Below are 27,869 nucleotides of genomic sequence, written 5' to 3'. Positions count from 1 at the left end.
AGCTTGTGTTGAGTTTTAATGATGTACGGATGCTGAAATGATGGCGACTTTTGTTTTTCCAGTCAGTGATATAAAGCCCCACACTTTTCACACTGCCTCCACTAAAAGCAGTTTTGGGCTGTATTCACCACAAATTAGTTTTCCTTGCAAAAGTGGCACCATTTGCGGGCAATGAACAGCATGGCAAAAGAAGAGAAACGATTCCAACACACGAACAAGAGATACAATCCAATATCACTTTACTGCTGAGCATGAAACTAGCTTCTGCCCTTTTCTTCTGCCTTGCACACTACGTGCTTCAGTTCAGCAAATGACAAAGTAAAACAAATGAACAATTTTCATATATTTCAAATAATATTTAAAGAAAACGTTTCACTTCCGAAAGCCGGTAAGTTTTGTTGCTTTGCCGCGTGCTGCAGTGAGGAAGACGGTCATGACGTCAGCACGTGGCGCAGGAAAATGGGTTCCAAGAAGGAGGAGGGAGACATCAAACGGTATGCCGCTATGACAAGGTAAGCCCGGTTTAACGCTAGTGCATGTTAATAGCATTACACACTCGTGGGGAGTTAGTGGTCATCTAAGCTCCACTGACGGGCCGAGTATTTGGAAAACGAACGGTAAAAGAAACCTTTTGGAGGGCAGACGACGAGCGGCTGCGCAAGATGGTGTTTCACTGTCTAAATGTTTACATTGAATGTCCGGTCCGTTAGCCCTGGGTAATGTAAAAAAAAAACAAAAAAAAAAAACATCAAGCGGTTCACAATTAAGAGTCGTGTGATACAGCTATACGTCCAAACAGATGACCCACTTTTACACGAAACGTGCCGCAATTCAATGTGATTTGATGGACGTGTGTCTGTTGCTGGCAGGTACGATGACAGAGCGTGACGGGGGGCCCCGTTTCAGTGCGGATCGGAAAACATGGGGCTCAGGATCAGTGGGAAGGTAACCAGCGGAGGGTGTGGCACCTAAAACCTCCTTTCTCGACATTATCGCCAGGACCTGGAGACGGAAATATTCTGTAACAATCTGTAAATGTCATATACAGATTTGGGTAGAGGCTGGTGAATTGTAGCAGCAACTCTTTCTAAATGATGCTTAATGAGCTCAGCTCTCATGCTTTGTGAAAAATAACCCAGAGGTTTCCGCGTTGAGTTGAGTATCGGGCGGTTTATTATCACTGCACTCAATAGTTACTAAATTAAAATGCCGAAGGTTTTCAATGAGGGTAAGCCTGTTGGATTCATTAGTCTTGTGGTGAATTTCCCGTTGTCATACAAACACTTATTAGTATTTATTATTAGTATGCCAAGCAGTAAGGGCACATGTAATTAAACAAGAAACTTGCCATAATTTCCTGTGAAAGTAAACAAACTGGCTTTTGGCATGTCATGGGCACTTTCTATTTTATTTTGTTTTATCCTTCCAAAAAATGTCTATGTGCACATTTCGTTGAGATGAATTGTCAACTACTAACAATAATTTCTGGAGAACCTCTGTGCAGGATTTAGCAAATTAGCAGGATTTAGGGTGGGGTAAAAAAAATTTTTAGCCCCACCCTTAATGCACCATTACCACAGATTCAGTTTTAGCTTTTTTTCTGTCCCAAAGGACAACCAGTTTTACAGTAATTTTAAAAGAAAAAGCAGTTACAAAAAGACATATTTGAAGGCCTAAAATGGAGGGACCATACAGTGTGTGGAAATGTCTGAAGTACTCCATGCAAGGAAGGGAACATGCAGACAGCATCTTAGTTACTGAAAACATCAATATAAACCCATCAGATATGACTCCTCCCCCCAAACCTGCTCTAAGTCAAACAGGGAAATAGCTGAAGAGATAAAATGCCAGAGCCAGATCAAAGAAATCGGAACTCAGAGTTTAATGGAAAGAGCGTCCATCATTCCGGTCAACTCTAATGAGAAGAATTTGGAATTTTACTTGGCAATCACAATGAGAAGACTTTTTCGGGTAAGCCATAGATGTACTATTTGAGATCAATTGGTCAGTCAGAATATGACATTTAGTCATTATACAGGTGGAGAATGTGACTGGAAACCAGCCAACCAAATGGAAGAATTTAAAGCAAACATAAACAGATTCCTACTAGGTAAACTAGTTGCTGTTCTCCTTACCGTTTTGTTGAAAGCAATTCATGAAATTACATGTTGGAAAAAATTGGTTCAGCCAGCTTGCAGTAGTCAGCAAGAAAGCAATAAGCTGTCTATTTATTGCTTGCTGATCACGTTCCTTAATGCGCTTCTTTTAATTTTTTACGAGTGGGTTAAAATATTGCCAAAAAGAAAAAATGTTTTACAGATATCAAATACCTGTTGGCTGTTATGTTTCAATTACTATAAAACTATATTTTGCCTGTTGCATGAAGTGTTGATGCACTGAAAGCATACACCTGACTCGAATGGTACAGACCAACATGCTAAAGGTCACAGAGAGTGTTTGAGAAACCAGATAAAGCTTTAGATAGTAACCAGGGCCACACGGTGTTAAAAACCCAATACTCCTGTTTATGGACCACATATATGGTTGCGTAGTCATGGCCACAATCTAAGCCTTTGTGTGCTTCTTTTACTAGGAACAGGTATGTAATCCCACCTCTAAAACAAGTTACAATATTTTCAGAAAGAAAGTGCTACCAACGAGGCATTTATAAAACCTTCCATAAAATAGCGTATCAGAAAGTGGTGGGAAAAATTAGAAGATAAAAATCCCTTTTGAGTTTTATAACCAAACATGTTTGAAACTGGTATCCAAATTTACAATTGGATTTTTGCATAAAATGAATCCAGTGGCATCTTTCCGGACGTATAACAGAAATAACTATGTGCAAAACACATAGGAGACCCACCAAAAAACTGTAAATTAAGGCACTTTGGTCAGATGATGGCAAAACAGAATTTTGATCTACATTTTAAAACACAATGTGTTACAAAACCTTTTCTTTTCCACTAGTGTGCCATACTTTTCAGATTTTTGTGACAAAATGTGAAAATGTACAAAGTGAATTAAAAAAGGAGAGAACAGTACATTTGCTGCATTGTATTTGTCATTTCACTGTTATTTACGCTGCAGGGTCAACAGAGCCACAGGATGGTGATCTTCTTCGCCGTCTTCATCCTGACCACACTCCTCATCCTCTATGGCTCCAACAACAGCAGTGATGGCGTCTACATCCCCTTTCACGTGGCCATCAGTCACGCCGTCAAGACTGCAGACCTCAGGAAGTTAGCTGGTAGAGATGGCTACCTGCCAGTTTTCGGTAACAAGGTAAGCTGCTCAACAGGTTATCAACTGGGATTTCAATAGATTTGTGGAATGCGACAAAGGTTTAGTTTTCCCGATTTCCATACAAAAGTTCTTCAAATTGCTCTATTCAAACGGCACAGATTTGTACTAAAGTCCACCCTGACGTTTGATTAAAAACCTAAATTTGAAAAGTGTTTTTTCTTACAATTGAAACCAGATATTTAAAGATGATAAAATACCTTCTTTTCACTGTCTGAAGGTAAATTAGATCTACTTTTTCTTTAATTTTGGACAGCGAGAATGACCAAAATTATGGCTATTTGCTAAATCCCAGAAATTGTAGAAAATATTTAGATTTTGTTTACAACGTTCTCAGACTAGTCAGGTGTGTAAGACATTTCAAAACATAAAATGTTGTTAAACTTTAATTTTCCTTGTCCCTGCGGTAGGATTTAGAATGCTATCACAAGATATTATTTATTATTAAGGACATCATAAAATGTCCTTAATAATGTTTTTTTTTAGTTCATTTCTACTATTTTTTTCTCTAAAGTGAGGTGCTGGAAAAGTTTGAGAACTTGCCTTGAAAATGCTTGAATTTTACTGTGAGAAAAGTGCACAAACCTTGTTATATAAGCTCTTCTCACCCATTTGACGTAGGCCGTAAAAATGAATTCAGTTCACTGCTGTTGTTGAGGCTTAGTCAACTCTGTTAAATTTGCTGTAAAAGTTTTACGTCGTCTCTTTCAGAGTATGAACCTGCACTGTCGCAACTGTGCACTCGTGACGAGCTCCAGCCATGTCCTCGGCAGCCGGGCGGGGGACGAGATCGACCGGACGGAGTGCGTGATCCGCATGAACGACGCCCCCACGTCAGGCTACGAGACGGACGTCGGCAACCGCACCACCCTTCGGGTCGTGGCCCACTCCAGCGTCTTCAGGGTGATGCGGCGGCCCAACGAGTACATGCGGCGCACGGACTACAACTCCACAATCATCTTCTGGGGACCCCCGAATAAGATCTGGAAGGACGCTAAGGGAACCTTGTTCAGGTTGATCCAGAGGATCGGGATGACCTACAGCAACCTGTCGTTCTTCAGCATTTCACCAAACAAAATGCGAAAATTTGATAATCTGTTCAGCAGAGAGACCGGACGGGACAGGTAAGTCTGGTTTGGACGTTGATCACGTCTTCTGCTCAAAGCCTCTCATTAAGGAACTGTCGTACTTACTGACTGCTTTTGTTTTCCTTCCTGCAAAGACAAAAGTCCCACTCTTGGTTGAGCACTGGCTGGTTCACAATGGTCATAGCCATTGAGATATGTGATAATATTAAAGTATATGGGATGGTTCCACCAAATTACTGTGGGTGAGTATAACGAGAAGACTTATCATGTATAAACTTTTCATAACAAAAGATTCACCAGGCAGAGATTTTTCCAGCTGATTTCTGATCACGGCTTTTGTAAAGGTCTGGCATGCCGATGCAACGTTTAGCTAATATCTTTAAGAACAAAAATTGCTAAAAAATGTTTTCTATTTTTTGCATAAAGTTTTAGCTGTCTATAGTGGGGGGGTTTTCTTAAAGCTAGCTTAAGAATACAAAGCAGTATTTCTCTAAATGAATGGTAATCTACAAATTTAGTAAGATCATGTTACAAACAACATAGATTAAAACTTAATCTTAATTTCCTTGAAAATAAAGACTATTGCTCACTGATATTTCTGCACACCTCATATTTGGAAATATATATAAATAGAAAATAAATAATTGCTGATATCTTGTTGCTAGATCATTGTGTCATTCATTAATTTGAAGTCTAAAATATTCAATCATTAATTTATATTAAAAGCAGAGGTGACGACACACTGTGTGAGAGGGAGCAGTCGGCATTACACAGATTTGCAGATCAAAACAGGCAAAAAGGTTCCAGAGGTGATAATAAGCATCTTATATTAGCTTTTATTTAAATAATATTAATTTAGTTTTAATTTCTATGTTTTTTTATATAATAGACTTGTTTTGTAGTTACTGTTGGTATTGATTGTATTGACAAAATTTGTGTAGGTAAGTCATTTTAACCTCGCTTGTATAACTTCTGTATTTAGTGAGACAAATTTCTCTTACAGGTTCAACAGATGAAAAATAGCCTTCTTGCTAATTCTGGCGTATTTGCAAAACCGTTAACGCGCATTGTCCCTATCAAAACAAATTCACAAACCTCATCAAAAAAAACCATCAGAATTTTAGTTTCTGGTCAGTTTGTCAGGTAATTTCTAATCAAAGCTGATTAGCAAATCATTTCCTATCAAACGTTTACCTAAATAGTACCGTTGTTGCCGTCTTTCCAGAAGAAAGCCGGGGTCCAAGAAGATGCCCTACCACTACTACAAACCCAGGGAGTCTGACGAATGTGCAACGTACCTTCAGAATGAAAACAACCGCAGGGGACACCACCATCGTTTCATCACAGAGAAACAGGTGTTTGCCCGCTGGGCCAAGCTGTACAACATCACGTTCACCAGCCCCAAGTGGTGAGACAGCAGCTGTACAGCCGAGAAGCAGACGAGCACGGCGGATTCAAGTTCACGGTGATCTCATAACGAGGTGTCACAAATGCTTTTATCCAGCAACGATGGTGAAGATACGGGAAATTTTCGGTTAATGGTGATGAAGATGTGGGGAAATGTTTCAGTTTCTGATTTCAGGTACTAAACTTGTATGGCTTTTGTAGCACACTCAGTTGTGGTCAGGAAGTTTACACACCAGCGGTGTGAATGTCATCAGTTTGAGGTTTAATTTGGACCATATATTTTTTCTCAGGGTGAAAGGATTTCAAGACAAACTCCTTCCGAGTTTTCTGAAAGCAAAATCTGGGTGCAGCCACACAGAGTCAGAATTATACACACAAGCTCAAATGTTTACATACACCCTCTGCAATAATTGCTTGACGCTCCCACGTCATTACGTATGTTTTGTAACTGTTAAATAGATCCTAGCATAATGCTTCCTGGATATTCGCTCTTTATGCAGAACTGCTATAATTTGCTTAAAAAGGCAGCTCTGTGCAGGAACTAGGTGTGCATTGATTGCAATTTTCTGGCCGATTACCGACCTATTAAAAATCCTGACCTGCCGATTCCGATTTTGGCCGATACCAATTTTTTTTGTGTAAAATGTTGCTAAATGTAGCAAGAAAGTTGACGAGTTGCCAACAGTGAGATGACTATCGTTAACTGCAAACATATAGATCTTATCTGGTGGGCCGGTCTGCTAGTCAAATCTCTCTCGCAGCAGAGCAGAAGAAGATAACGGTTGTTTTAAATACTTGCCGAGGTAGATAAAACCGGTGGATAAGATCAGCTTCACATGTAAAAGTTGGCCGATCACAGATTTCCCAAAATTGAGGAAATCGGCACCGATAAATCTGTGCATCCCTAGCAGGAACCCAACAGATTTAAATAAAGTTTGCACATTTTCAATACTACCGAGGTCACAGCTTTGGGAAGACTCTTTCAGAAGGTTGATGTTAGCAAGTTAGCTATTATAATTTAGGTTCAATAAATTTTTACCATTTATTGATTGGTAAAATCCAGGAAAATTAATTATTAAATATTCCTTCCACTTTGTGTGTTGGCAGCAAAACAACGCCACATCATGAGCCTTGCTTTGCCTTGACTCACTCATTGTCTCATCTGCCCGTAAAACCTTTCTCCAGAAAACATTTGGCTTCTTTAGGTGTCAATTCTTTTTTGGACCGACTTAATTGGACTGCCCCATTGTTACCAGTATAGGGCTGCCCAGTAATTAACATGTCAATGCTTGAATGTTTGAAACTATTACAGCCAATCATGATCACTTACTTAATAGTTTGGAAGATTTGTATTTAATAGTCTGTCTCTAGGAAAAACACATGTTCTAATTTTTTTTTTTGATAAAAAAATAAATAAATCAGGTTATGTGTTGTAATAATCATTCCACCCTGGAAAAAAAAGGGTAACTTCATTTAAAACCCAAGAATAATGTGCTCATTCCAATGAATGTGTGTGTAAACTTCCTCACTGCATCTGTGTGTCACGTAGTGCTGACTGAAATTTTGTACATAGAAAAGAACTAATTTAAAAGGTTGTACACATCTCTATATTTTTATGTATTTAAATGTTTTCCATGTTGGAGGATTATATCAGCAAGTTCCTTTAATCCCAAAATTATCAAGTGGCTTATGACAATTTAAGTAGTTTTCACCACTGTTGTAAAGAGATCATATTCTAAAAAATAGCTGCCAAAGACAGATGTCCAATTCAGCCGTCAGGCCAATCATAGCGGAGCCTTATGAGACAACACAGCAGCCTGAGCACTGTGGTTTAGAGCAGGAGCATGTTCAACTGGACAGCATTGTAATTTTACAACAACCCAGACCTAACTAACTTCAGTTAAATATTTTTGCCACGAAGTGGGGAACTAACGCATCCATTGACATTTGAAACTGGCCAAAATTTTAATGCATGCAACTCGAATGTATTCCATAAAGGTTTATTTCAGTGCTTTATTCAGTTCAACAAACTAGAAGGGAGCTTTAGTTGGAGGAATGCATTTTCTAACCATATTGCCTTTTAGGAGTAGCTGATGATCATCCTTGTGCTTTAGTTCTTCAAATCCAGTCATGTTTTGCTGAAAGTCATTTGCTGGTCATGAAAGGTGTGATTTTTATCGGGTATCGAGTATCAAAATCCAATTAAATATTAAAATTATGGTGATGTAAGACAGAAATAATTGTTTTTAACAACTTTCAGGACAGAGAAGGCAGATATCTTTTCTTTTTGTCTTTCATTTTTATGTGACTGGGAAAGAGCAGCACTTCATACTACTGTAAATTATGTTCTCACAAAGATTATATCCATAATAAAGGAAGAATTTGCTGCTGACTGTATTAACTTCACCTCAAATTTTCTTTTTAAAATGCATGTCTACCATCTAGATAAAACACTGAATGAGTGCACAATGACTGTTAAACTGCAGCCTGAAAACATGAGATTCATTCAAGGAGATTCTTGTGCCAGGCACTGAAGCTCAATTTAGAATTGATTTTTTCGCGGCGCAGATATATCTTGGGTTCTTGCTCAAATAATTTAAAACTTCAATGTGTTTTGTTTCAGAACTGTTCATCAAAGCAATGTTAAGACAGGCAACACACAAACCATGTTCAGTTTCCACTGCATAGCAGAGGCAAAAAAAAAAAACTATTTACAGAAGGGAATTCTCTGATATTTGACACAAAGATATGTTTACTGTATGTTTCATGAGCTGCTGGAATCATCTGGAAAAGCAGCTGTGATCTTCTGTCTCAGTGCCGCCATGGAGATTAGAATAGCTTCCTGTTAACGGAAAGATTCAATTTCAACACTGAGCAAAAGTGGAAACTTTGTCATGTTTACAGTACTGTTGGCTTCTCTTTATCCGTCTATTTTCGCATTTTTACCTCTGTTCTAATGGTTCTGCTGCCCTGATCGGGACATGTGTTGAGGTAGAGATCAAACAAGTCGCTGGGTTCGGTCACATCCAGGTTTTGGTCTGCGTCCAGGCTGGCTTCCAAACCCTGAAGACCTCCAAAAACCACCAAAAGGTGCCTAAAGAGTAGGGAGAAAATGTCACTAATTGGCAGCATATTAACACTAAATACTGCAGACGCTTGACGCCTAAATTTGCATGCAAGCATGCTGATTTTAAAGCACATGGCCGACCGACCTAATCATTCAATGAGCTTTGTACCTACTTGAATGGTGACAGAGTGGCTTGGTCCACACTGCTGCCTCTCTCTGAGGTGCCAACTGTCAGGTCATACCCTTCTTTAAAAGGACTCTCAGTGAAAACTGAACCTGCATCAGCAAAAAACAAAAAAAAACAGCCAGCAGTGAGAATTTTTCTACACGTTTTAAATTACAGGATTTAAAAAAAATAAACAAACAAAAAAAAGAGACACGTACTCAGGCAGGATGCCAGGCGGACCGTGTACCCCCAGTAGAAACCACCTTCTGTTCGGGGAACATGAGGCGCCACGACGACACCTTTATAAAGTCTGCTGCTTTCTGCGCGCGCACACACAGGGACAAACACTGAACTGATGCTCTACTTGTGTTACACTGCAATGGATGAATAAAGTACATTATACTCCAACAGTGAAAACCTACCTTGATTCTGTGTCTTACTGAGTTTCACTGTAACTCGCAGATCCGGCTGAAGTTGTTTATCAATCCGCACGTCCTGGAGACGACATTTTATGATGTCAGAACTGTTTAATCTCTCGCTCATCAAATTCAGACCAACAGTTGTGTCAAAGTCACCTTCCTCATCCCACAGTTCACCAACGAACCCTTTCCTTGTTTGGGTGGCTTGTTGAGGACTCTTCCTTCTCGGTACTCTGACTCTTCGTCTATCCTCATGTGATGAGGACTGTCCAGAGGATTAAGCAAACCTAGTGGAAAATAGCATAGGCTGACCTGAAACAATGTTGTTTTTGCAGTTTTTGTCACTACTGGTGTTAGAGGTTTAAACAGAAAAACCCTCTGACAGATAATCTAACTGCACCTTCCTTCCTCGTAGTTCTACAAGCCTAAACAACCATCCATGCATTTATGAATCCATCTACCTTCACACACGTCTCTCCTTTCATCCATTTATCCTAGCAAGTAGCTCTGCTTGCGTCTTCCTGTTTTTTCTTCATCTATTCACTTATGAATCTCTCCTTCCTATTCATGTATTTGTCCTTTGGCTTGCTATCCGTTTAGAAATGCGCAGGCATCCTAAATAAAGGGTCATTAATAGAAATATCTGCAGTAAATTAACCAAATGTTTGTATTTATACTTTAAAATTCCCCAAACAGACTGGCAAATGAGTAATTTTGAAAATGTATGGAATTTAAACATTTAAACAGATCTTCAGATGTTTTTAAACCGTGAGAAAGCTGAAGGCTTATAAAAAAAACCAAAAACTAGATCAGAGCGCCGGTGTGTTTAGTTGATCCACATCAAGAGGAAGCTTTGTGCTATACAAGTAGATTTTATTGTTGGCATAAGTCTATGTTTAACAGAAACAGTCTGCTATTGTGCTGTTTGGGTTGGCCATCTCATATCTGTCTACAAGACACCAACAATCTCAGACCTTCACATATGGTAAATTCAAAATAAATCACTTGAAAATGATGATGGTTTTAAAATTACCTGCATACTGTAAGTCTTTGTGCACCGGGAAGAACCACTTGCGCAAATACCTGGCGGAGAACAGAAGCCGTGCGTGACAAATCGAGGAGCAAACAGCAATAGTCACTGATCTGACCGTTTCCATACTTACTGCGGACACTCCATGTACTGAAGTATTCTGGCAAGCTGAATACACGCGTGGCCCCTCTTCCCAACACCTTTGAATTCTCCTTCGACACTCCTGGAGCAAAACCAGCATCACTTTGCATTCTGACAATGTAAATAGTATTTACACTCAATTTTTTTCCCTCCCGAAGCACTTACTTGACATCGTCCCCCTGCTCGTCGAACACGACAATCTCGTCGACGTTGAACACGACGCAGGCTCGGGCGATCTGTCCCGCCAGGTACGTCCGGAGCTCAGGGGACTGAGCGTTGTCCAGGACGGAGCCCGGAAGGGCCACGCTCACCGTGTAAGCTCGACCTGAAAAACACATCCCCGTCCATTTATGGCTACCTGGGCCGATAATAACTGACAATCAGCAAATGACAACTATTACCTTTATTACTCTGGCTTTCCTCCTGCTCCGCTCTTTCTGCAGCCTCTTGCCGTTTCTGCTTCTCCAACTGTTTGATGACTTTAGCCTTTTTCCACTGCTTCTGTTTCTCCTTTACTGTTAGGGACAAAAACAGTTAACAGTTATCTTGGAGTTATACACAGATCACTTTTTAAGATAATTTATTTCAATGAAATATATTTTGACAGGTTTATGTGCTAAAATTGAGCTTCATGTCGTTATCTTATAAGATCCTACACCAACATATGACAGAAGACGTTTTATTCTCTAGTAAGACAAAGACAGGACTTTGACTTCTACTAGAATTCTGAGGTGTACAGAATAAAAGGGAACGGTGGGAAAACCGAGTACCTTGTGGCACTCCTCTAGAGCGAACAACCTCACCTGAAAGCTACACCAGGCTAAATGTTAAGACGAAAATGTACATGGAAACTGTCTAATAAATCTGGCAGTTCCTTAATCCGTTTATCATATACTTTATAATATCAAAACTATAAGCACTCGTCAAACAAATGCTAAGCTACAAATCAACCATAAGTTTAACATTATGCACTTTATATATCGTTTCACTCATTTGTGTATAGAATGGATCCTATTATTTAGATATGAATTACCTCAAATAGCTTTGAACTCATAATCTGCTGTTATCCATTTCAATGTACAATGACTTCAAAGTTGTGGCGCTTGATGGCGCTACTTCAAGTGACTTGAGCGTCTTAAGTCTTGTATAATAAAACGTAGCGATGCGTATCATCACGGCTAGAGTACTCCAGATGATACCAAACCAATGTTTTAGCCTGCCACTAGTGAAACCTAGTGAACATGCAGTTGCTAGCACAGTTAGCTTCTACTCACATTCTGCTTTCCTTTTCTTCCAGGGAATCTGGTCCCCGAACTGAAATAAATTAGGAATACATTAAAACAGATGACAATATCAATGACACACACTAACGTGTTAATTATATTATCAGTACCTGAGAGGACGCAGGTTTAGGTCTTTTCTCTGCACTATAGGTCGACATTTTTTCAACACCGACACGTGGGTTTATTTACTTCCGGGTTGACTTCTGCATAAAAAAAAATAGAAGGCGAATTAATTCTTCTTCTTTGATTTTTTTTGGTGGCTGGCAAACAACGAAATTGGTGCATTACCACCACCGACTGGTGTGGAGTGTCGACCAGAACGTCACTCAAGAATTAAATTCAATGATGTCGAATCAGTTTAGTTAAACCGCGACCGAATAAAGAAAATGTAGTTCATTTAGCAAATTGGCTGTTTTTCTATTGAGATTGGTTGACCAGCTTAGTCCGTCTTGTTTAGGGTTAGTCGAGTGTGCAGCAGTGTGCGTGTAAGCAGATAAAACAGACAAAGACACGGAGTCGTCCGTAACAGTGGTTTTAACATCTTTAAGGGGGAATAATTATTTAACATTTCAAGAACACAATTGGAATGTGTTCTTTACATACAGTTTGCAATGCACACATTCTTTTTCCGTTTTTTTTGGGGGGGTGGGGGGGGAGCACTTGTCTAAGCTGATACATTTTCAAAAACTAAGGATGCTAAATAGAACATGCGTTCATAAAATTAAATATCTATAACAATTGTTACAATTGTAACAACAATTGTTATTGTGCCAGTATGTAACAATCTGAAACTCTAGTATTCAACATCCTCTAAAAAAAAATACAAAAAGATCAGCGACAAAAATAACTAGAATCTCCACACAAGTAGCTGTCAAAAAACAATGAGTGAAGCAGCTAATCATCACAAGCATGATGTGAACACGGACCAACTGTTTACTGAATGCTTTATTAGACTTTCAGAGTAGTCTGAAAAACTTTGAGGACAAACGTAAACATGATTTCTGAACAGTTTGCCTGATGAGGCCGAATAGGTTGCTCTAGAAAATATGGACGATGGACGGTAAATTTCATTCTTTTTGACTCCACTTTCTTAAGATCTCCTCTGCTGCTTCCAGTGTGGAGTCTTCCTGTTTAAAAGAAACACAAACAACAACAAAAAAGACGTTTCTGATTGAGAGAATTGACAAGTGAAAAAGAAAAGAGCATCAGTTTTGATCAAAGTAGCTGCATTCACCTTGACGAAACAGAAGCGGATGTATTTGTCAAACTCTTTGCTGTGTTCTGGACTGAAGAAAGCAGAGACTGGGATTGTCGCTAAGCCCTTGATAAAAAAAAAGAAGAAAAAAAGTACTAAAAAAAACAAACAAACATATGTATCTTTTAAATAATATCTAATAGACTTTACCTTTTCCTTAATCAACCATTTGACAAATCTAAAATCGTAGCTTTCATTCTTGGTACTCTCATCGTTTAGATCCACATCTGTTCAAAAGGAAGAAAAGACTCTGGTAAACATTCATTAGGAAGCCCAAATAAACACCCGCCAGATGCAAAGTGTCCAGCTTAGACGTTTGCTCGTCACTTACTGACGGAGGAGATGTCTGTGATCATGAAGTATCCTCCCTCTGGCATGACTGGCTGCAGGCCCACACTACGCAGACACGAGGCCAGCTTCTGCCTCTTTTGGTGCAGCGTCGCAGGCAGCTGCTGGAAGTAGCTCTCCGGAGTCCCGAACAGCTCGTACTCGCGGTCAAATCCGTGGGACACAGCTTCCTGAGTGACAACGGGATGAGTTGAGAATTTAGGAAAAGCGCAAGAGACACGAATAATGCCAGAAAAATTGTGTTAAAAACTTTTTTTTTTTAAAGGAACTTTCAAGACGTTTCTGATGGAAAAGGACACGGGCATCTCTCAAAAGATAATTAAACTTCATCCAACTTCCATCCACGTTCCTAAGACATGCTGCGACCAAGGTACAGCTAACTCCTTCACAGGGAAACTTTGAAGTCAGTGCTGTCCAATTCAGGTACTTATGGGCCGATGTCTGTGCTCCAACACAGGCTAATTAGAGGGATAAATTATTTTGCAAACATATTATGTTCTGTAGTTGCCTAATAGAAGATTAATTTATTCAAAGTGGGAGTGTTGAACCAGGGGAGCCCCTATAATCATGCAGGGCCAGGGCCTCAATTACTAAAACTCAACATTATTGCTTTGAAGAAAAAAGTAAGCTGCTGTATGTCATATGGATCGATGTTTGTTGGTGGAGTTACCTGAGCTGCTGTTGCACAGTGATACACCGAGTTCTGATGGATGATTTTCATGTGCTTGATGAGTTTTCCTGAACTTATAGCCCAGCCAACCTAAAACCAGAGGTGGTATTAAGCACAAAACAATAAACAGCAGAAACTCCGTATTAGATTTTAATGTGCATTACCTTCCAGCCAGTAGCACTAAAGGTTTTCCCAGCACTGCCCACTGTTATGGTTCGTTCCCACATCCCAGGGAGGCTGGCTGTCAGAAACACAAGCGGCTGATGAACGTGTGTTTGGTGAGGTCGTGTCGAAGCTGTGCTAGTGTCTCACCTATCTTTACGTGTTTGGCTCCGTCGTAAGTGAGCCACTCGTACACCTCGTCGCTGAAGCACAGCAGGTCGTGTTTGATGCACAAGTCGGCGATCATCTGGAGCTCCTCAACCTTGTAAACCTGTAAGCCCAGAACTCACTTATTACGTTTATTTTTTCCCACCTTCGTTTTGAAAGGGATGCTTGCCAAGAGCTCGGGTTTTCCTAGCAGAGTGGGCATCATAAGTCCCACCTTGCCTAGAGGGTTGTTGGGAGTGTTGATAACGATGGCTTTTGTGCGGGGAGTGATTTTGCTGGCGAGCTCCTCAGCAGACAGAACCCAGTCTCCACTTGACAGGACGGTGCTGCCCCCTTTCTGCGGTTAGTGACAAAAACAAAACGTCTCTCGCATGTCGAACGAGAGCGTCCAGAGGAGCTCAGAGACATCAGATCCTTTCAGATTTAACCGTTTACCGGTCTCAGCGGCACATACACCGCGGTCCCTCCCGCCATCAGAACCATCGGCTGGTAGCAGTCGAAGAACGGCTCCACAATTATCACCTGAAGGATAAAATCCTCTCAGTTCTGGTTTATAGCAAAAACCTTCCTACAGATATTTAAATACACAACACCTAGCACAAGTAGTAATACTCCTTATACTTGTAATCTGTCGTTTTTAAAAAGTCTGACAGCTAAAAATAATTTTCTAGTCTTCCCAAAGATTAATCAGATTTATGTGTGGACTTTGACTAGACCATTCTGACAAAATGATGTGCTTTCATCTTGTGGTTATGGTGGTATGTTTAGGGTTGTCGTAAGATTAACTTTATGTGATCCTACTGAACAAAAGCATTACTATGAAAAGAAAAACCTGCAATTAGCTGAAAACACACACAACAGTTTAAAACAATTGTGTATTGAGGATGCAGTGTTAGTTTCCTCAAGACAACAAAGTTTAGTTTTGGTCTCATCAGGCAGGAGAACCTTTTTCCACATGGATTTTCTCTACATAACCAAAAAAAGGACCACCATAGGACCTATCGGTTTATTTTGGAAAACCTTGTTTTTTTTAACCTGCTCCTCTTTTGGATTTTTTTTTACGTCCTACCCTGCTTTAAATCTCACAATAATCTTCATCTAGTGTTTATGATGTGCTATTGTCTCTGGCAAACCTCGGAGGCCTTCACAAAACGGCTAGATTTTTACTAAAATTCAATTCTATGCAGGTGAACTCTGCTAATTATGGAACTTCAGAAGGCAACTGGGGTCAACAGAGTAAAAAAAGTACATTATTTTGCATAAAATACATTTTGAAACCAATGTTCTGGATACAGATACATTTTCAGAGTGCTGTGCATATAAACCTGACAGTAACCTAACTGTTGAGTCATTCAAACATACAGAAAATGTAAGAGCCACAAAAAGGGGCATACTTCATCTCCATCATCAATCAGAGCCTGAAATGCACAGAAAAGAGCCTGATAAGCTCCAACTGTGACCAAGACGTCTTCAAAGGGGTCGATCTCATGCCCAACGACCCGGCTGAAGAATTTAGCGAGACTTTTTACCAGACGAGGATGGCCCTGGGCGACAGAAAGTGAAACAAATGAAAATCAATTCCCCTTTTTAACGTGTGATTAACGGCTGAACATTTCCAGACAACTGCCAAATTATAAGCATGTTTGTTTTTCAGCCTCTACAGATTGACAGACATCAACCTGAGCTAATATTTCGACTTACAAAAGCTCTGGTGTACTGGTGCATCTGAGGTCCTCCGCTCACAGCCTTGCAGAAAGCATCCTGAACAAACTGCGGAGGCGAGAAGTCAGGAAATCCCTGTCCGAGGTTCACAGCTTTGTAATCTGCAGCCAGCTGTGTGAATTCAACCCTGTTGGTGCAAAACAGGTCAGACAGTGTTCTTTTTTTTTCCTTTCTTTTTTTTTTTTTTTTTTTTACAGATTATGACGTTTTACAGTGTAATAAGTAGAAGACCTGTTCATTATTTACAGCCATATCAGTTTTGAGTCTCTGTCGTTTTTACATGTTGTCTGTCTTGATTGTTTAATTCTGAGAAATTATAAATAAATACATTTAAAAAAGGATTTAAAAAAAAGAGGTGAAACAACAAGTAATTGTCCAAGTATATAGCACTGTATGATTACCATTAGTCAACACTAAACACTTATACCCCAAATTCAACTGAGCTTTGGTTTTAAAAACAATCTGAGATCAGAATTACACTAGAAACACATTTCTTCCTGCTGCAGTTGCTGTCCTGACATTTATATAAGATAAAGATTTTTCTCATTAACATCTTCGAGGTTGTACATTCACGGGACTTTGACCTTTTCAGTGTTCCGCCCTCTGCTCCGCCAATCAGATGGCTCTTTTAATTCATCATAGTTTAAAAAAAGTTTCTGAACTCTAATATTGTTCTGAAGTATAATACTATTTGCACAGTTTTTACAAATATTAGCCCATGAACATCTGTTTACTAAAATCCCAGTTCGTTTATATTTGACATATTAACCTATAATTTCACTTTGGAGTGAATAAATTAGAGCTGAATTGAAAGATGCAAGGTGATTTATTATGAGTTTCAGGTCGCATAAGACTCACTTGGTCGTCCACAAGTATTGACATGATCAGGCAAAACGGTATCGTTTGCACCACTCGATAAATTTGTGTTCTTTTAATAATTTTGCTACTCTTCTTTCATGCATGCAGTAGTTTGATATCAATTATGAGTAATTACTCACCAAACGTTTTTGTCCACACCGATTGTTCTGTTCGCATAAAGTCGTCTGGCCATGATTAGCTGAAATAAAGGCATATTTTAAATCCTCCACATAGAAATATGCATAAACAGATCGTAATTGCTTCCTTTGATAAGTAAACAAATGCTCACCTTGTGATTCTGAACTAAATTAGGACGCAGGAGAGTCAAATAAGGAGCCAAAATCCGGATTATTCCCATGAATGGCTGCACATTATTCCAGACAGCATCGACATGAAGCTGTCACTGAACCGAAGATTCAAACTTTCTCAGACACTCCGGTGCTGACAGGAATACAGCTGCATCGTCAACTTTGATTCGATCTTCTTGTTTTTATTTTCGCTTCCTTTGTGGGCGGAGACAAACATCGGCACCGCCCACCGAAAGGCGCGCGCAGCCAGGTTCAACATTGGGTTATTGTTAAAAAAAAAATCAGTTTAATTAAAACGTGAAAGCTAGGCTTGAGTTCAGACACGGCCCCCCAAAATAGACAAAAAATATTAAATATTCAGATAAAAAAAAATACTTTATTGACCTCAAGGGAAATGAAGTGCACTTATAACTCACATTTATCTTTTATTTAGATGTAAAGTCTTCATCTGAAGGCGCGTTGTTGTTGTATGACTGTCTCATAAAGATGGTCAAGGTTGTCTATAATTTTTTTTTTGATTTTATGGAGGATCATTCTTTGCACAATAATCTCCAGAAGTTCAACAGTAGTTCCCAGATTAAGTAATAAAAGGTGCAGTGAGCATTTTTTTTCTTCTTTTTTTACTTTTTTCAGCTACACAACAACAGAGATGAGATGGTGACACCACTAACAGCTGGCTATGACAAGTTTAGCATAGGTCTCCTATATATCTTCCACATAAAAATCCTAAACTTTTCAAGACTTAAATTTCCAGAGTTCTGAATGTATTATTTCATAATCTAAAATAAAAAATCTTACATGTAAGTAATGGCAGATTGTTCTACAGCAGGCTGACAAAACAAAAATCAAAAACAAACAAAAACAAAAAAGCCACAAACAGAAACAACAAAGGAATTAAGGAAACATTTAAATAAATGCCACGTCAAGTTATTAATTTGTGGTAATTTTGTGGGCATTTTGAAAATAATTTGTCAAAGTCTCACTTATTTAATAGGGATATTTGCACTTTTGAGATTCACTGCCGCTTCCAGACTTGTGCACATTTGATTGAAGTGGAAACTTAATATTTATCACCAACAGTGAAATGGAATAGAAAAGTCAATCGAGCTCCAACTATGTACAAGGCAACTTTGTTAAGGTTTTATTTTTGAAACCCAAGAACAAAACTTTTAGGTAAACGTGAAATATTATGCACATATGTATATGTAGCATGACAAAACAAAAGCAGAGAGGCTTTATCAAGACAATAACTCCTTTACTTTTGTTAAAATAAACACATTTCACAGCCAAGATTTCACTCATTTTCAGCATATGCAAAAATGTAATTTTATTACAGGTATACCATTCCTGAACTTCTCTTCCTCTAAACTGCTGCTTTCTTCAAGTCCTCGGGCAGCACTCTGCCCTTCTTCCTCGCTCTGTTCTTCCTCTTCTCCATCTTAGCATGCTTTTGTTTCTGGAGGTTCTTCCTCCTCTTGTCCTGTCTGTGCTGCATCTTCTCAATCACGTTTTCGCTTCGGTTAGTCCACTTCTTCTTCCTCTGCGCACGCCTCTTCTCCTTCCTCTTCAAGGAGGTGCGCAGTTGGTCTTCGTCATCCTTGATCTTGATGCCCTCGGCCTTGTAGAGCACGTTGGTCCATTTGATCTTGTTTTCCAACTCGGAGGCCTTCGCCTCGTCCTTCTCCCTCAGCCGCTCCAGCTTCTCTTTGCGAGCCTCCACTCGGCTCAGAAGCTGCTTGTAGTTCCTCCCGGTCAGTGGCGTTATTTTACCTTTTTCGCTTTTCTTCTTCTTAATTTTTGCCTGGAATTTGGTTTCGTAGCCCTCGTCCACCGTCTCTACTTTGTTAAAGAAAACAGCCGACGTAACCCTTTTTTCCACGGCAGGAGCGATCGGTTCTTCTTTTATCTCCGCGGGCAGTTCCTGACCGCTTTGTTCTGCAAGCTTCTTCAACAGAAACTCTTTCCTCTTCCTCTTCTTGCGCTCCCGTTCCATCTTTCGCTTTGCGCGCTTTGCCTTGACGGCTTCTGATAATGCATCCTGTGGAGCTCCCTGTTTTAAGGAACGGGCCTGTTATTACTCCAACAAGAAGAAAATGTTTTTGTGCATATTTTTAACCAGAAAAAAAAAGGCAAAAGACAGAAGCATATAGATGTCTCTCATTATGTTATGTAATATTCATCTGTGTGCTTTACTTTGCATATGAACAAACTTCTAATTAACTACTACACTGCTTGTCTTAGTTAGACTAAAGGCTGCATTCAGGACCACATACCTGCCCTCTGGACTCTTCAATCTTCTCATGGAGTCTTTTGCGCAATACATCCACAGTGGAGAAGCTTGTTTCTGCACATCACAATAAGATTAAGTGAGGACATTATTGAAATTGTTATCGAATGTCTCATAAAACCTTCTGTCCCCGGCACCTTTAGGTGTGCTTCCGTTCACACTTTGAGTAGTTGATTTTGTCTTCCCAGGGCTTTTCGGAGCTGCTGGAGAAGGATTAGGCTTCTGTTGGGGTTTGGGAGTCTTATCAGTGCCGTTCTCTTTCACATTCTTCTTCTTTGGTTTCTTTTTCTTCTTGCTTGGAGGATCGGTGTCACTTTTACCCTTGAAGTGAACTAAAACAGAGATAAACAACAAATAATGAGGATCTCCTACTTTAACTGGAATACAATTCGTATTGTATACAAAACATTTTATGTTTACAGAGTGCAGAAAATTTCTAAAACGCAAAGCAGAGTTTCTTTTGGCTGATAATAAGTCACAGGTCTACCACAATATGGCCAAATAATTAGTGATTGGAGAAATGTTTACATATTTTGCCACATTCCAACCACAAACCTCAATGTCCATTACTTCATTATTAATATCTATTTTACATGATAAAACAACATCATAAGTCTTCTCATCCTTATAAATAGAACTAAATGTTACTTTTAAACTCCGCCCATGTTCTTCAGAAAATGTGAATAATCTATGATTAAAGTATGTTTCAACAGTTTAGTGCAGATAAATGGATTACAAGTAATAACAGATTAAAGCAGATAATCTTGATATTTTAAATTTTGCTTCATAGAGCTAAATAACTTCTACACAGCGCCACTTGTGGTAAACCATGGTAATGCATCCAAAATAAATGACACACTTCGTACTTAACGAGCTTTTTGAGGCAATTATGTCTAAGTCATAGCAGTAGGTAGTGCAATTTAAAGATGTGTGTATATATAGTGAAGTCTTAATAAGTTTATAAGGCTGTATTACCAAACGCCCTCTTCGTTGGCTCCTCTCTCTGAGAAATGACTTTACTTGCAAGTTTCTGAATGTAAGAGTCCTTGGCGGCGAGGTCCATGTCTTCACCTAAACCGAGGTTCCGTACTGAATCAGCTGATTACAGTCAGAAATAAATATCTGGATTCAAAATATCAGCACATTTCTGCACACACGTGGATTAAAAACAAACGGGACGAAGTGATGTTGAACCCGGAAAGAGTAACACCAAAAATCATCCCCCTATGTGTCCTAAACAGGAAGAAAGAAGTCAGTTATGTAGTTAGTGTCGGCTTGTTTTCTTCGGCTGTAAAAACACTTGTTTTCGTCAATGTTTTGACCCAACATGGCTTCTCTGAAATCCCTGCTGGCTTTATCCAACAGGCTTCTTCCGACATTAAGGAAGCAGGCAAGTTCCTGTGTCATATCCATAACTTTATTCTCCAGTGAAAGTGTGAATGTCATGCTTACCTGTCATAAAGTGAGTTCAGTCTGATTTTGCATCCTTGCAGACTCCTGTCACTAACATCAAGAGGACTTTCTTCCTTCCAGCACTCTTCAAACGCGCAGATGGTGATGTAGTTACTGTCTCTAGGGTTCCATTTGTGTCAAAAATAAGTGGAAGTGTGGGGTTCCATTTTTGTCAAAAATAAGTAGAAGTCATCTGTTTAGATGTTTTTGACACAAATGAAACCTCACTCCTACAGTGATAAACTCGCATAACATGGACTGAAAATTGAGCGACTTTTAATGAAGTTATGCATGTCTTTATTAATAGTATTTAATCAAATATTTACTTTTTAAACTTATAATTTACCCGTTTATTAAATTATTACATAGTCCTATTTATTTTGATGTCTTCAAAAAGCTGTTTATCTGTTTTTATCAAACTACCCATTTAATTCTTACCCATTTAAGCTGGTTATACATCTGGTTTTTTATCAGATGCATTTCAGTTTAATGGAAAAGTGTCTTTGTTGCTGTAAATGTCCAGGCAGGTTTGTTATCTTTGGTCGAAAGTGTAGTTCTGCTGCAGCCGATGCAGAGAAAAGCGAGGACGCCTTCCTGAAGTGGTTCCTGCTGCTCATCCCTGCAGCCACCTTTGGCCTGGGTACATGGCAGGTAAAACTCGATCCTAAAATTAAGGATGTATTCCTTTTGCTTTGCTTTGTTAGTGAGATTAAGGTGTATTTTGTGTTGACTCGGACTGCTTTCTTTTTCTAAAGGTGAAAAGGCGTCAGTGGAAGATGGGATTAATCGATGAACTGAGACGCCTCACCACAGCGGAGCCTATTCCTCTTCCTCCTGAGTTAGTAACTGAACTCACTTTTTTTTGCAAACACTAAGGATTAAACTGATTTAATGAAGAAGAAAAAAAAAAGCACCAATACACACCAAAAACTTACCACCATGCCAAAGTACAACTTTTTTCTTGGGATGCTCACAAAGTACTCTTCTGCATGAATTGTATTCATTGTTGTGAAGGTGTTCTTGTCATTTCAATCTCTGTATCTTAGTCCTCTTGAAGTGAACAAGCTGGAGTACAGAAGGGTGAAGGTTCGCGGGCACTATGATCACTCTCAGGAGCTGTACATCATGCCGCGCTCGCCTGTCGACCCGGAAAAAGAGGCCAGGGAGGCAGGAAGCCTGTCCTCGAGTGGAGAGATTGGAGCCAACGTCATCACCCCCTTTCATTGCTCTGACCTTGGGTAAAAATTATAACAGCAAACTATTAAGGTATAACTACATGATACAGGATCTAAGTGATGCTGTATGCGGTTTATGCCACTGCAGCATCAAAATCCTGGTCAACAGAGGGTACGTACCAAAGCAGAAAATACGACCGGAGACCAGAATGAAGGGACAGGTTAGTGTTTTAAATTGGGTTACTAATCAAAGGCCAGCAGGGTTTATACAATTTAAATCTTACCTGTGATGTTTTAATAACAAAATTAAATCTTTTGTATAAGAAACTCTAGCCGAGTTTTACTAATTTCCTGTAGGTGGAGGATGAGGTGGAGGTGGTGGGGGTTGTCAGGCTGACAGAAACGCGCAAACCTTTTGTACCAAACAACGACGAAGAGAAAAATCGCTGGCATTACCGTGACCTGGAGGCCATGTCTGGCATCACTGGGGCTGCTCCCATCCTGATCGATGCTGACTTCAGTAAGAACCAAAGCTGTAGTGAGAGCAGAGTTCACCCCTCACACATATACTAATTCAAAGGGGTTTGTGTGACACAGAAAGTACTATTCCAGGGGGACCAGTTGGAGGACAGACCCGGGTCACACTGAGAAATGAGCACATGCAATACATCATAACTTGGTATGTTAGAGCCTCTTCACTTAGATCTGACAACTTGAACTAGTTATTGATGACTTATTGCATATCCCATTTTCTTTTCCAGGTATGGTTTGTGTGCAGCTACTTCCTATATGTGGTATGCAAAGTTCATCAAGAAGATTAAATTGTAATTATGTGTCGCTGAAAATGTTACACGGCAATTCTCGAGGATGTTGACCATCAATGCATTATTGTCCATGTAGCCAAGAATACAAATAAATATCTTATGAGTACTTTTTGTTTCCAAGTTGAAATCTTATCTAGCAAAACAATTTTGCTAGAGATTCAAAGGGTTGGTATAAAAGTAGTTTCAAATTTAATGTCCAGGTAACTTCCATGGTGGACATTTCAGGATTATTGCTTAAATCTAACATTGTGTTACAAAGTATGGAACCTCAATTATGCACATCTTCTAAAGGAATGAGCTGGCAGAACATTTATGAATTTTTTTTACTACAACAATAATGCAGTTCCTGGAGGTTTTTTTTGCCAGTTAGCCACTTACTCTTAAGTATTTCTTGTATTGCTCAGCAACTGGCACCCAAAATACACAGTGCATATTTTAAATCTTAAACTTATCGAAAATCTGAACACGTAGGACTGTTGAACATTGTAAAATCTTGCTTTCCAACACCAAACCATATCGACTTAACAAAACCAGGAATTTCAAAGCTTCTATAGAAATGTTTTAAAACAAAAATTGCTTTAAGAATTACAATTCACTAACTTTTCTCCCCATGGAGTTAATTCAATAACTTTTCAGTGGCTTTGTTACATCAGAAGATGCATCATTTAGGATCCAAACTGCTCATTTAATATTTGTAAGCTTACTTCAAAATTCCTAATCAAATCAACTTTCACAATCTTTTAGATGCTTATTTGAACATGTAGAAAATATTTGGTTAAACCTTGGTGCATATTTTCATTCTATAACAGCAACAATTGAAAAAGTGCCACATTCAGACTGAATAACAAACACAAAGTCGCTTGTATTAGAACATACATTTTTATTCCAAACATTTTAACCAAGCTTGGTTGCCAGTTCCTTGGCCTTAGCCTTCTCCAGCTTAGTGAAGCGGGCTGTGGATTTGGGGCCCAGGATACCACCTCCCCAGTGACGACGGATCTGTAAAAACAATTTGTCATTTAAAATTACCTCGCTCTTATGTGCATATTTACAAAACAAAGACCAGAAGTTACAGCTTACCTCCTCATATCTGTCATTGTAGTTGGTCTTGATGGCTTCCACAAGCTTAGCCAGGGCACCTTTATCCTCACTGAGAAAAAGGGAAACATGACTCAATACTGACAGTTTTAAAGCAAAAAGCACCACAGCTATTACAGTGGTTCATACAGCCTTGTTATCATTTTAGTACAAAATAAACTAAGTGAATCATTCATCTAGAATGTAAATGGGTAAAACAATTTGAGCTGTTTCCATGAAGTGACATTAAACTCATCCTAAACTCTAAAATAAAAACCTGAAAATAGTTTACGTCATGCTGACACTTACGGGTTAACCTGTGTGAATGCAAAGGAAGTACACGTTTTCCTGTGCACCAGTCTTCCCAATCTGGCCTTGCCCTTCACAATGCAGTATGGGACACCCATCTTGCGGCAGAGAGCAGGAAGGAAGACCACAAGCTGGAAAACCAGGACACATGTAAAAGCTGTTAAAAATGCATATAGTTCAAGTTGGTGTTTAATCGAGTACTTTATGGAAGGAGATTAACTCTTTAAAAGGTCACTGCTCAGGGTTAAAAAGCTCGTAAGTTTTGATCCACATAGAGGATTCAGGTGAAGAAATTCAAACATCATTGCCAGTGATCACCTTCATTGTTAACCCAAATTTTCTCCAAGTCATACCTCAATTGGATCCACATCATGAGCGATGACGACCAGCTGAGCCTTCTTGTTCTCCACCAGAGAGGTAACGGTATTCACACCTGGAGAGAAAACGGAAAAGGAATTTAACTTCTGATATGGCAGCACACAAAAAGAAAAATATATATATTCTGTGGCCAATGCTCAGGGTTAAAAAGCTCAAAAAGCATCAAGACAGATTTCAGGTGAAGAAATTCAAGTCATCACTGCATCATGGCCAAGTTGGATAAAGCTGAATATCTTGAAATGCCCAATATTTTCAAAGGATAATCTTACTGTCTAGTTTAACATTTAGCATCATCTTGTACACCGCACCTGCACGGAGGACAGGAGGCCTCTTGGTGGGGGTGTCTCCCTTCCCGGCTGCCTTCTGCTCAGCACGGGCCAACAGCCTCTTCCTCTTCTCCTGCTTGGTCTCTGGTCTGTACTTGTGGGCCAGCTTAAACAGCTGAGTGGCTGGAGCAGGGAACAATACATTCAGTTAAAATAAATAAGGCAAAAACATCACAAATTGGAAAGTTTCAGCTGAATGCATCAGTGATCTTGGTGGAAATGTCATCACGGTCAGATAGCAAATATTTCACATCATTTGCAAAGAAACAGTAAAGAATTCATCTATTGACAAGGTTTATATAAGGCAATATTTTACAAATATTTCCTTTCTGACCTGTTTTTTGTTTTTATGGGGAAAAAAAACAAAAAAAAAAAAAACAGGTCAAACCTAAAAGAAAATTGAAAATGTAAACAGACGAGAAAAACTCAATGCATCTTTACAGTATGGTTTCTTTGAGCTCCAAGTTTAGACAAAGTACAAATCCAAATGTTTCCAATCTTACCTGTCTGGCGGTCCAGAGCCTGGGTGAACTGGTTGATTGCAGGGGGAACCTTCAGACGCTTGTACAGAATGGAGCGTTGCCTCTGCAGGCGAACGTAACGAGGCCATTTCACAAAGCGTGTAAGGTCACGCTTTGGCTGGATGTCCTGGCCTGTGGACAAGCAAACAAAAAGTTTTTACTTCCAACAGTTCAGAGCATCATCTGCTTCGTCACCCTTTACATCGAGCGTGCATCAGCGATCTTGGTGGGATTGTCATCACGGATGTTCAGATAGCAAATATTCTTTTACATCATCTGCACCATAAGTGTATATATTAGCCCCAATGGAGGAAAAAAAAAAAAAAAACTAATGCAAAGAAGCTGAATACTCACCGATGCCAAAGTTCTTTGGCCTCTTTTCAAAGAGGGGGTTGACTACTTTCTTGGGCTCATGTTTTTTTGCCACAGAAGGGGCAGGTGCCACCTTCTTCCCCTTAGCCTTCTTTCCCTTAGGCTGGCAAGACGGAGAAAAAAAAAGAAATGTTAAGTGATAAACTTAAAAGTTTCAAGTTTAGACGTTTCAAACCATATCTTAACATGAATTATAAGAAACGAAGCCTCAGGTGTGCTAATTTGATTCAGCACACCTGAATCAAATTTGGCTATCAACTAGACTGTAGAGCCTGACTAGAGTCTAAATTTGTGGATTCAAGTGTGTTGGAATAGGGAAAGCCTTCCCAGGACAAGACACTGCTGATTCAGAGGACTATAATACATAGTGTTCAATTATATTTTGAACACTGTAGTGTTTCAAAGGCAATTTTAAAAACTGGATGAAATTGGCTCACCGCTCAAATTCATTTAGGGATAAGGAGCTAACCACATTGCCAAACGGCATCACTGCAGTGAAATACATTCATTAAACGATTCATGGGCAACTAACCTTGCTAGCTTAAAATGTAAGGAATTAAAAAAATTCCTTAAATATGTTAAAGAATGTATCCGGCAAACCTACATTACATTAGCACTATGGCCCATCATGCACTGCTAGGTCGACGCTAAGGCCCAATTAGCCAACGCTATTAGCTTAACGTAACCGGAGACTGTCGACTTGGACAATATACAAGTTCATCTGATCTTTTACTAGTTTTAAGTAACAACTCGTATATTAAAATAAAAGAAAATACCAAATCCCCCGTCTCCGTTTTGCATTAGCTTCTATTTGGCCAATGCAGCTCTTCTCGTACCGGCTACACTTGTCACTTCAACCCGGTTTTAATCACAAATTGCACCATACAAACCCACAATATCCTCACTATATTAACAACAAGGCTTAAATGACTTCAAAATGACATTTTGAAATATAATAAGAATCATACGGACAAGGATGCAAGCAGATACAGCAACTTAGGTATTCTGGCTGAAGAGGCAAACATGTACCTACCATGTCGGTTTCAGGCAGAAAGGAAGACCGGAGGTTGTGGGTAGGGTAAAGTACCGCGAGATTTCCAACGCGACTACGTGTACGTAGGAGCGTGTTTGAGTGGGTCTGATTTGGAGTCAGTTTCTTCTCTTGTGATTGGTTGCAAGTCCATTGATTGAACTAATGGGAAACAGACCCAGAATCAGTTATCAGTGTTAAAATTGGATTTCTTTATTTAAATGTGTTTTTATTTACAAAATTAGAGCGATCTTAATATTTTGATTGTCAATCGCTCACTTATTTCACATCCTCAGTAGCCATACTCTTGGTTTCTTAAACTACTCTTGTCAGATCTTCTCATTAGAAGAAAACAAAAGAAAGTTAGACGAAAACAAGGATTTTGATTTGTTATTCCTTTCGAGTTCGAACATCCAACTAAATGTATAAGTATGCATATAGTTCCTTTCAAAATATTAGTCCTAGAAGCATTTGTATTTGATGTGTTATATGTTTATTCTATGTAACACACTCATTGTACCACATTTAACATATTGTGTGGAAATTTGGGAGAATACATTCAAAACAAATTTACAGCCATTATATGTCTTACAAAAAAAAATCAATCCAAATAGTACATAAAGTGGGATATTGGGAACACACAAACCAGTTATTTATCAAATCAAATATACTGAAATTCTGGGACCTTGTAACATTTAAAACTTCACAATTCATGTTTAAGGT

The 27,869-nt window shown here is 39.2% G+C and overlaps 6 protein-coding genes and 4 non-coding genes across 12 annotated transcripts; 2 read left to right on the top strand and 8 right to left on the bottom strand.

Annotated features, from left to right (window-relative positions):
* Positions 1-383: 383 nt before the first annotated feature.
* st6galnac6 (ST6 (alpha-N-acetyl-neuraminyl-2,3-beta-galactosyl-1,3)-N-acetylgalactosaminide alpha-2,6-sialyltransferase 6) lies at positions 384-8,195 on the top strand. Of its 2 annotated transcripts, none has more exons than XM_008423651.2 (6): positions 384-512; positions 870-945; positions 3,091-3,285; positions 4,015-4,427; positions 4,526-4,633; positions 5,617-8,195. In XM_008423651.2, the coding sequence occupies exons 2-6, from the start codon at positions 922-924 to the stop codon at positions 5,801-5,803; spliced, it is 927 nt and encodes a 308-aa protein (XP_008421873.1). In that variant the 5' UTR covers positions 384-512; positions 870-921; the 3' UTR covers positions 5,804-8,195. The 2 variants fall into 2 exon arrangements, with proteins under 2 accessions (XP_008421873.1, XP_008421874.1); XM_008423652.3 differs by lacking the exon at positions 384-512 and adding an exon at positions 573-617.
* On the bottom strand, positions 7,783-12,171 carry spout1 (SPOUT domain containing methyltransferase 1). Of its 2 annotated transcripts, none has more exons than XM_081613638.1 (12): positions 12,015-12,171; positions 11,896-11,935; positions 11,023-11,136; positions 10,787-10,946; positions 10,614-10,703; positions 10,484-10,533; positions 9,607-9,737; positions 9,454-9,526; positions 9,250-9,378; positions 9,039-9,141; positions 8,745-8,892; positions 7,783-8,640 (listed from the first exon to the last, which is right to left on the bottom strand). In XM_081613638.1, the coding sequence occupies exons 1-12, from the start codon at positions 12,060-12,062 to the stop codon at positions 8,563-8,565; spliced, it is 1,164 nt and encodes a 387-aa protein (XP_081469764.1). In that variant the 5' UTR covers positions 12,063-12,171; the 3' UTR covers positions 7,783-8,562. The 2 variants fall into 2 exon arrangements, with proteins under 2 accessions (XP_081469764.1, XP_008421875.1); XM_008423653.3 differs by having other exon boundaries at positions 9,250-9,351; positions 12,015-12,128.
* A 380-nt stretch (positions 12,172-12,551) lies between these two features.
* Positions 12,552-17,627, bottom strand: kyat1 (kynurenine aminotransferase 1). The gene is made up of 13 exons (XM_008423649.3): positions 17,377-17,627; positions 17,228-17,286; positions 16,209-16,356; positions 15,902-16,051; positions 14,943-15,029; positions 14,722-14,844; positions 14,490-14,610; positions 14,342-14,418; positions 14,178-14,267; positions 13,491-13,677; positions 13,310-13,386; positions 13,139-13,225; positions 12,552-13,031 (listed from the first exon to the last, which is right to left on the bottom strand). Exons 1-13 carry the CDS (start codon positions 17,443-17,445, stop codon positions 12,972-12,974), a joined length of 1,335 nt encoding a protein of 444 aa, XP_008421871.2. The 5' UTR covers positions 17,446-17,627; the 3' UTR covers positions 12,552-12,971.
* Positions 17,628-18,629: 1,002 nt separating this feature from the next.
* On the bottom strand, positions 18,630-20,796 carry surf6 (surfeit 6). Its single transcript, XM_008423648.2, has 4 exons — positions 20,658-20,796; positions 19,820-20,014; positions 19,669-19,739; positions 18,630-19,445 (listed from the first exon to the last, which is right to left on the bottom strand). The coding sequence occupies exons 1-4, from the start codon at positions 20,743-20,745 to the stop codon at positions 18,759-18,761; spliced, it is 1,041 nt and encodes a 346-aa protein (XP_008421870.1). The 5' UTR covers positions 20,746-20,796; the 3' UTR covers positions 18,630-18,758.
* Positions 20,797-20,932: 136 nt separating this feature from the next.
* On the top strand, positions 20,933-23,239 carry surf1 (SURF1 cytochrome c oxidase assembly factor). Its single transcript, XM_008423647.2, has 9 exons — positions 20,933-21,072; positions 21,176-21,236; positions 21,658-21,785; positions 21,890-21,972; positions 22,181-22,372; positions 22,458-22,530; positions 22,667-22,829; positions 22,907-22,988; positions 23,071-23,239. Exons 1-9 carry the CDS (start codon positions 21,010-21,012, stop codon positions 23,135-23,137), a joined length of 912 nt encoding a protein of 303 aa, XP_008421869.1. The 5' UTR covers positions 20,933-21,009; the 3' UTR covers positions 23,138-23,239.
* A 754-nt stretch (positions 23,240-23,993) lies between these two features.
* On the bottom strand, positions 23,994-27,294 carry rpl7a (ribosomal protein L7a). Its single transcript, XM_008423645.2, has 8 exons — positions 27,150-27,294; positions 26,099-26,219; positions 25,727-25,876; positions 25,206-25,346; positions 24,873-24,952; positions 24,520-24,650; positions 24,214-24,283; positions 23,994-24,132 (listed from the first exon to the last, which is right to left on the bottom strand). Exons 1-8 carry the CDS (start codon positions 27,150-27,152, stop codon positions 24,028-24,030), a joined length of 801 nt encoding a protein of 266 aa, XP_008421867.1. The 5' UTR covers positions 27,153-27,294; the 3' UTR covers positions 23,994-24,027.
* Positions 24,753-24,829, bottom strand: LOC145554439 (small nucleolar RNA SNORD36). The gene has a single exon (XR_014090399.1). It is a non-coding gene; the product is annotated as a small nucleolar RNA SNORD36 (small nucleolar RNA).
* LOC145554440 (small nucleolar RNA SNORD36) lies at positions 25,030-25,102 on the bottom strand. Its single transcript, XR_014090400.1, has one exon. It is a non-coding gene; the product is annotated as a small nucleolar RNA SNORD36 (small nucleolar RNA).
* On the bottom strand, positions 25,421-25,484 carry LOC145554442 (small nucleolar RNA SNORD24). Its single transcript, XR_014090402.1, has one exon. It is a non-coding gene; the product is annotated as a small nucleolar RNA SNORD24 (small nucleolar RNA).
* On the bottom strand, positions 25,955-26,025 carry LOC145554441 (small nucleolar RNA SNORD24). Its single transcript, XR_014090401.1, has one exon. It is a non-coding gene; the product is annotated as a small nucleolar RNA SNORD24 (small nucleolar RNA).
* Positions 27,295-27,869: the final 575 nt, after the last annotated feature.

This window comes from Poecilia reticulata, chromosome 12 (genome assembly GCF_904066995.2).
Source record: "Poecilia reticulata chromosome 12, P_reticulata-male-v2, whole genome shotgun sequence".
NCBI classification, from domain to species: domain Eukaryota; kingdom Metazoa; phylum Chordata; class Actinopteri; order Cyprinodontiformes; family Poeciliidae; genus Poecilia; species Poecilia reticulata.
The sequence above is the reverse complement of the archived record's forward strand: the minus strand, read 5'-3'. Positions and strand labels throughout refer to the sequence as shown.

Coding starts and splice junctions, on each gene's coding strand:
- st6galnac6 (XM_008423651.2), top strand. CDS start 922: ATGGGGCTCAGGATCAGTGGGAAG. Junction 4,428..4,525: donor AGAGAGACCGGACGGGACAG/GTAAGTCTGGTT, acceptor CTTCCTGCAAAG/ACAAAAGTCCCACTCTTGGT. Junction 4,634..5,616: donor GTTCCACCAAATTACTGTGG/GTGAGTATAACG, acceptor CCGTCTTTCCAG/AAGAAAGCCGGGGTCCAAGA.
- spout1 (XM_081613638.1), bottom strand. CDS start 12,062: ATGTCGACCTATAGTGCAGAGAAAAGACCTAAACCTGCGTCCTCTCAG. Junction 9,379..9,453: donor CAGTAAGACACAGAATCAAG/GTAGGTTTTCAC, acceptor GCATCAGTTCAG/TGTTTGTCCCTGTGTGTGCG. Junction 8,893..9,038: donor GCCACTCTGTCACCATTCAA/GTAGGTACAAAG, acceptor CCTACTCTTTAG/GCACCTTTTGGTGGTTTTTG.
- kyat1 (XM_008423649.3), bottom strand. CDS start 17,445: ATGGGAATAATCCGGATTTTGGCTCCTTATTTGACTCTCCTGCGTCCT. Junction 14,419..14,489: donor AGCCAAACACGTAAAGATAG/GTGAGACACTAG, acceptor TGTTTCTGACAG/CCAGCCTCCCTGGGATGTGG. Junction 13,678..14,177: donor ACTGTGCAACAGCAGCTCAG/GTAACTCCACCA, acceptor GTTGTCACTCAG/GAAGCTGTGTCCCACGGATT.
- surf6 (XM_008423648.2), bottom strand. CDS start 20,745: ATGGACCTCGCCGCCAAGGACTCTTACATTCAGAAACTTGCAAGTAAA. Junction 19,740..19,819: donor GAACGGAAGCACACCTAAAG/GTGCCGGGGACA, acceptor TGTGATGTGCAG/AAACAAGCTTCTCCACTGTG. Junction 19,446..19,668: donor TTGAAGAGTCCAGAGGGCAG/GTATGTGGTCCT, acceptor TCCTTAAAACAG/GGAGCTCCACAGGATGCATT.
- surf1 (XM_008423647.2), top strand. CDS start 21,010: ATGGCTTCTCTGAAATCCCTGCTGGCTTTATCCAACAGGCTTCTTCCG. Junction 21,073..21,175: donor TTCCGACATTAAGGAAGCAG/GCAAGTTCCTGT, acceptor GCATCCTTGCAG/ACTCCTGTCACTAACATCAA. Junction 22,830..22,906: donor CCTGATCGATGCTGACTTCA/GTAAGAACCAAA, acceptor TGTGTGACACAG/AAAGTACTATTCCAGGGGGA.
- rpl7a (XM_008423645.2), bottom strand. Junction 24,953..25,205: donor GCCTCCTGTCCTCCGTGCAG/GTGCGGTGTACA, acceptor TTTTCTCTCCAG/GTGTGAATACCGTTACCTCT. Junction 24,133..24,213: donor ACAATGACAGATATGAGGAG/GTAAGCTGTAAC, acceptor TTGTTTTTACAG/ATCCGTCGTCACTGGGGAGG.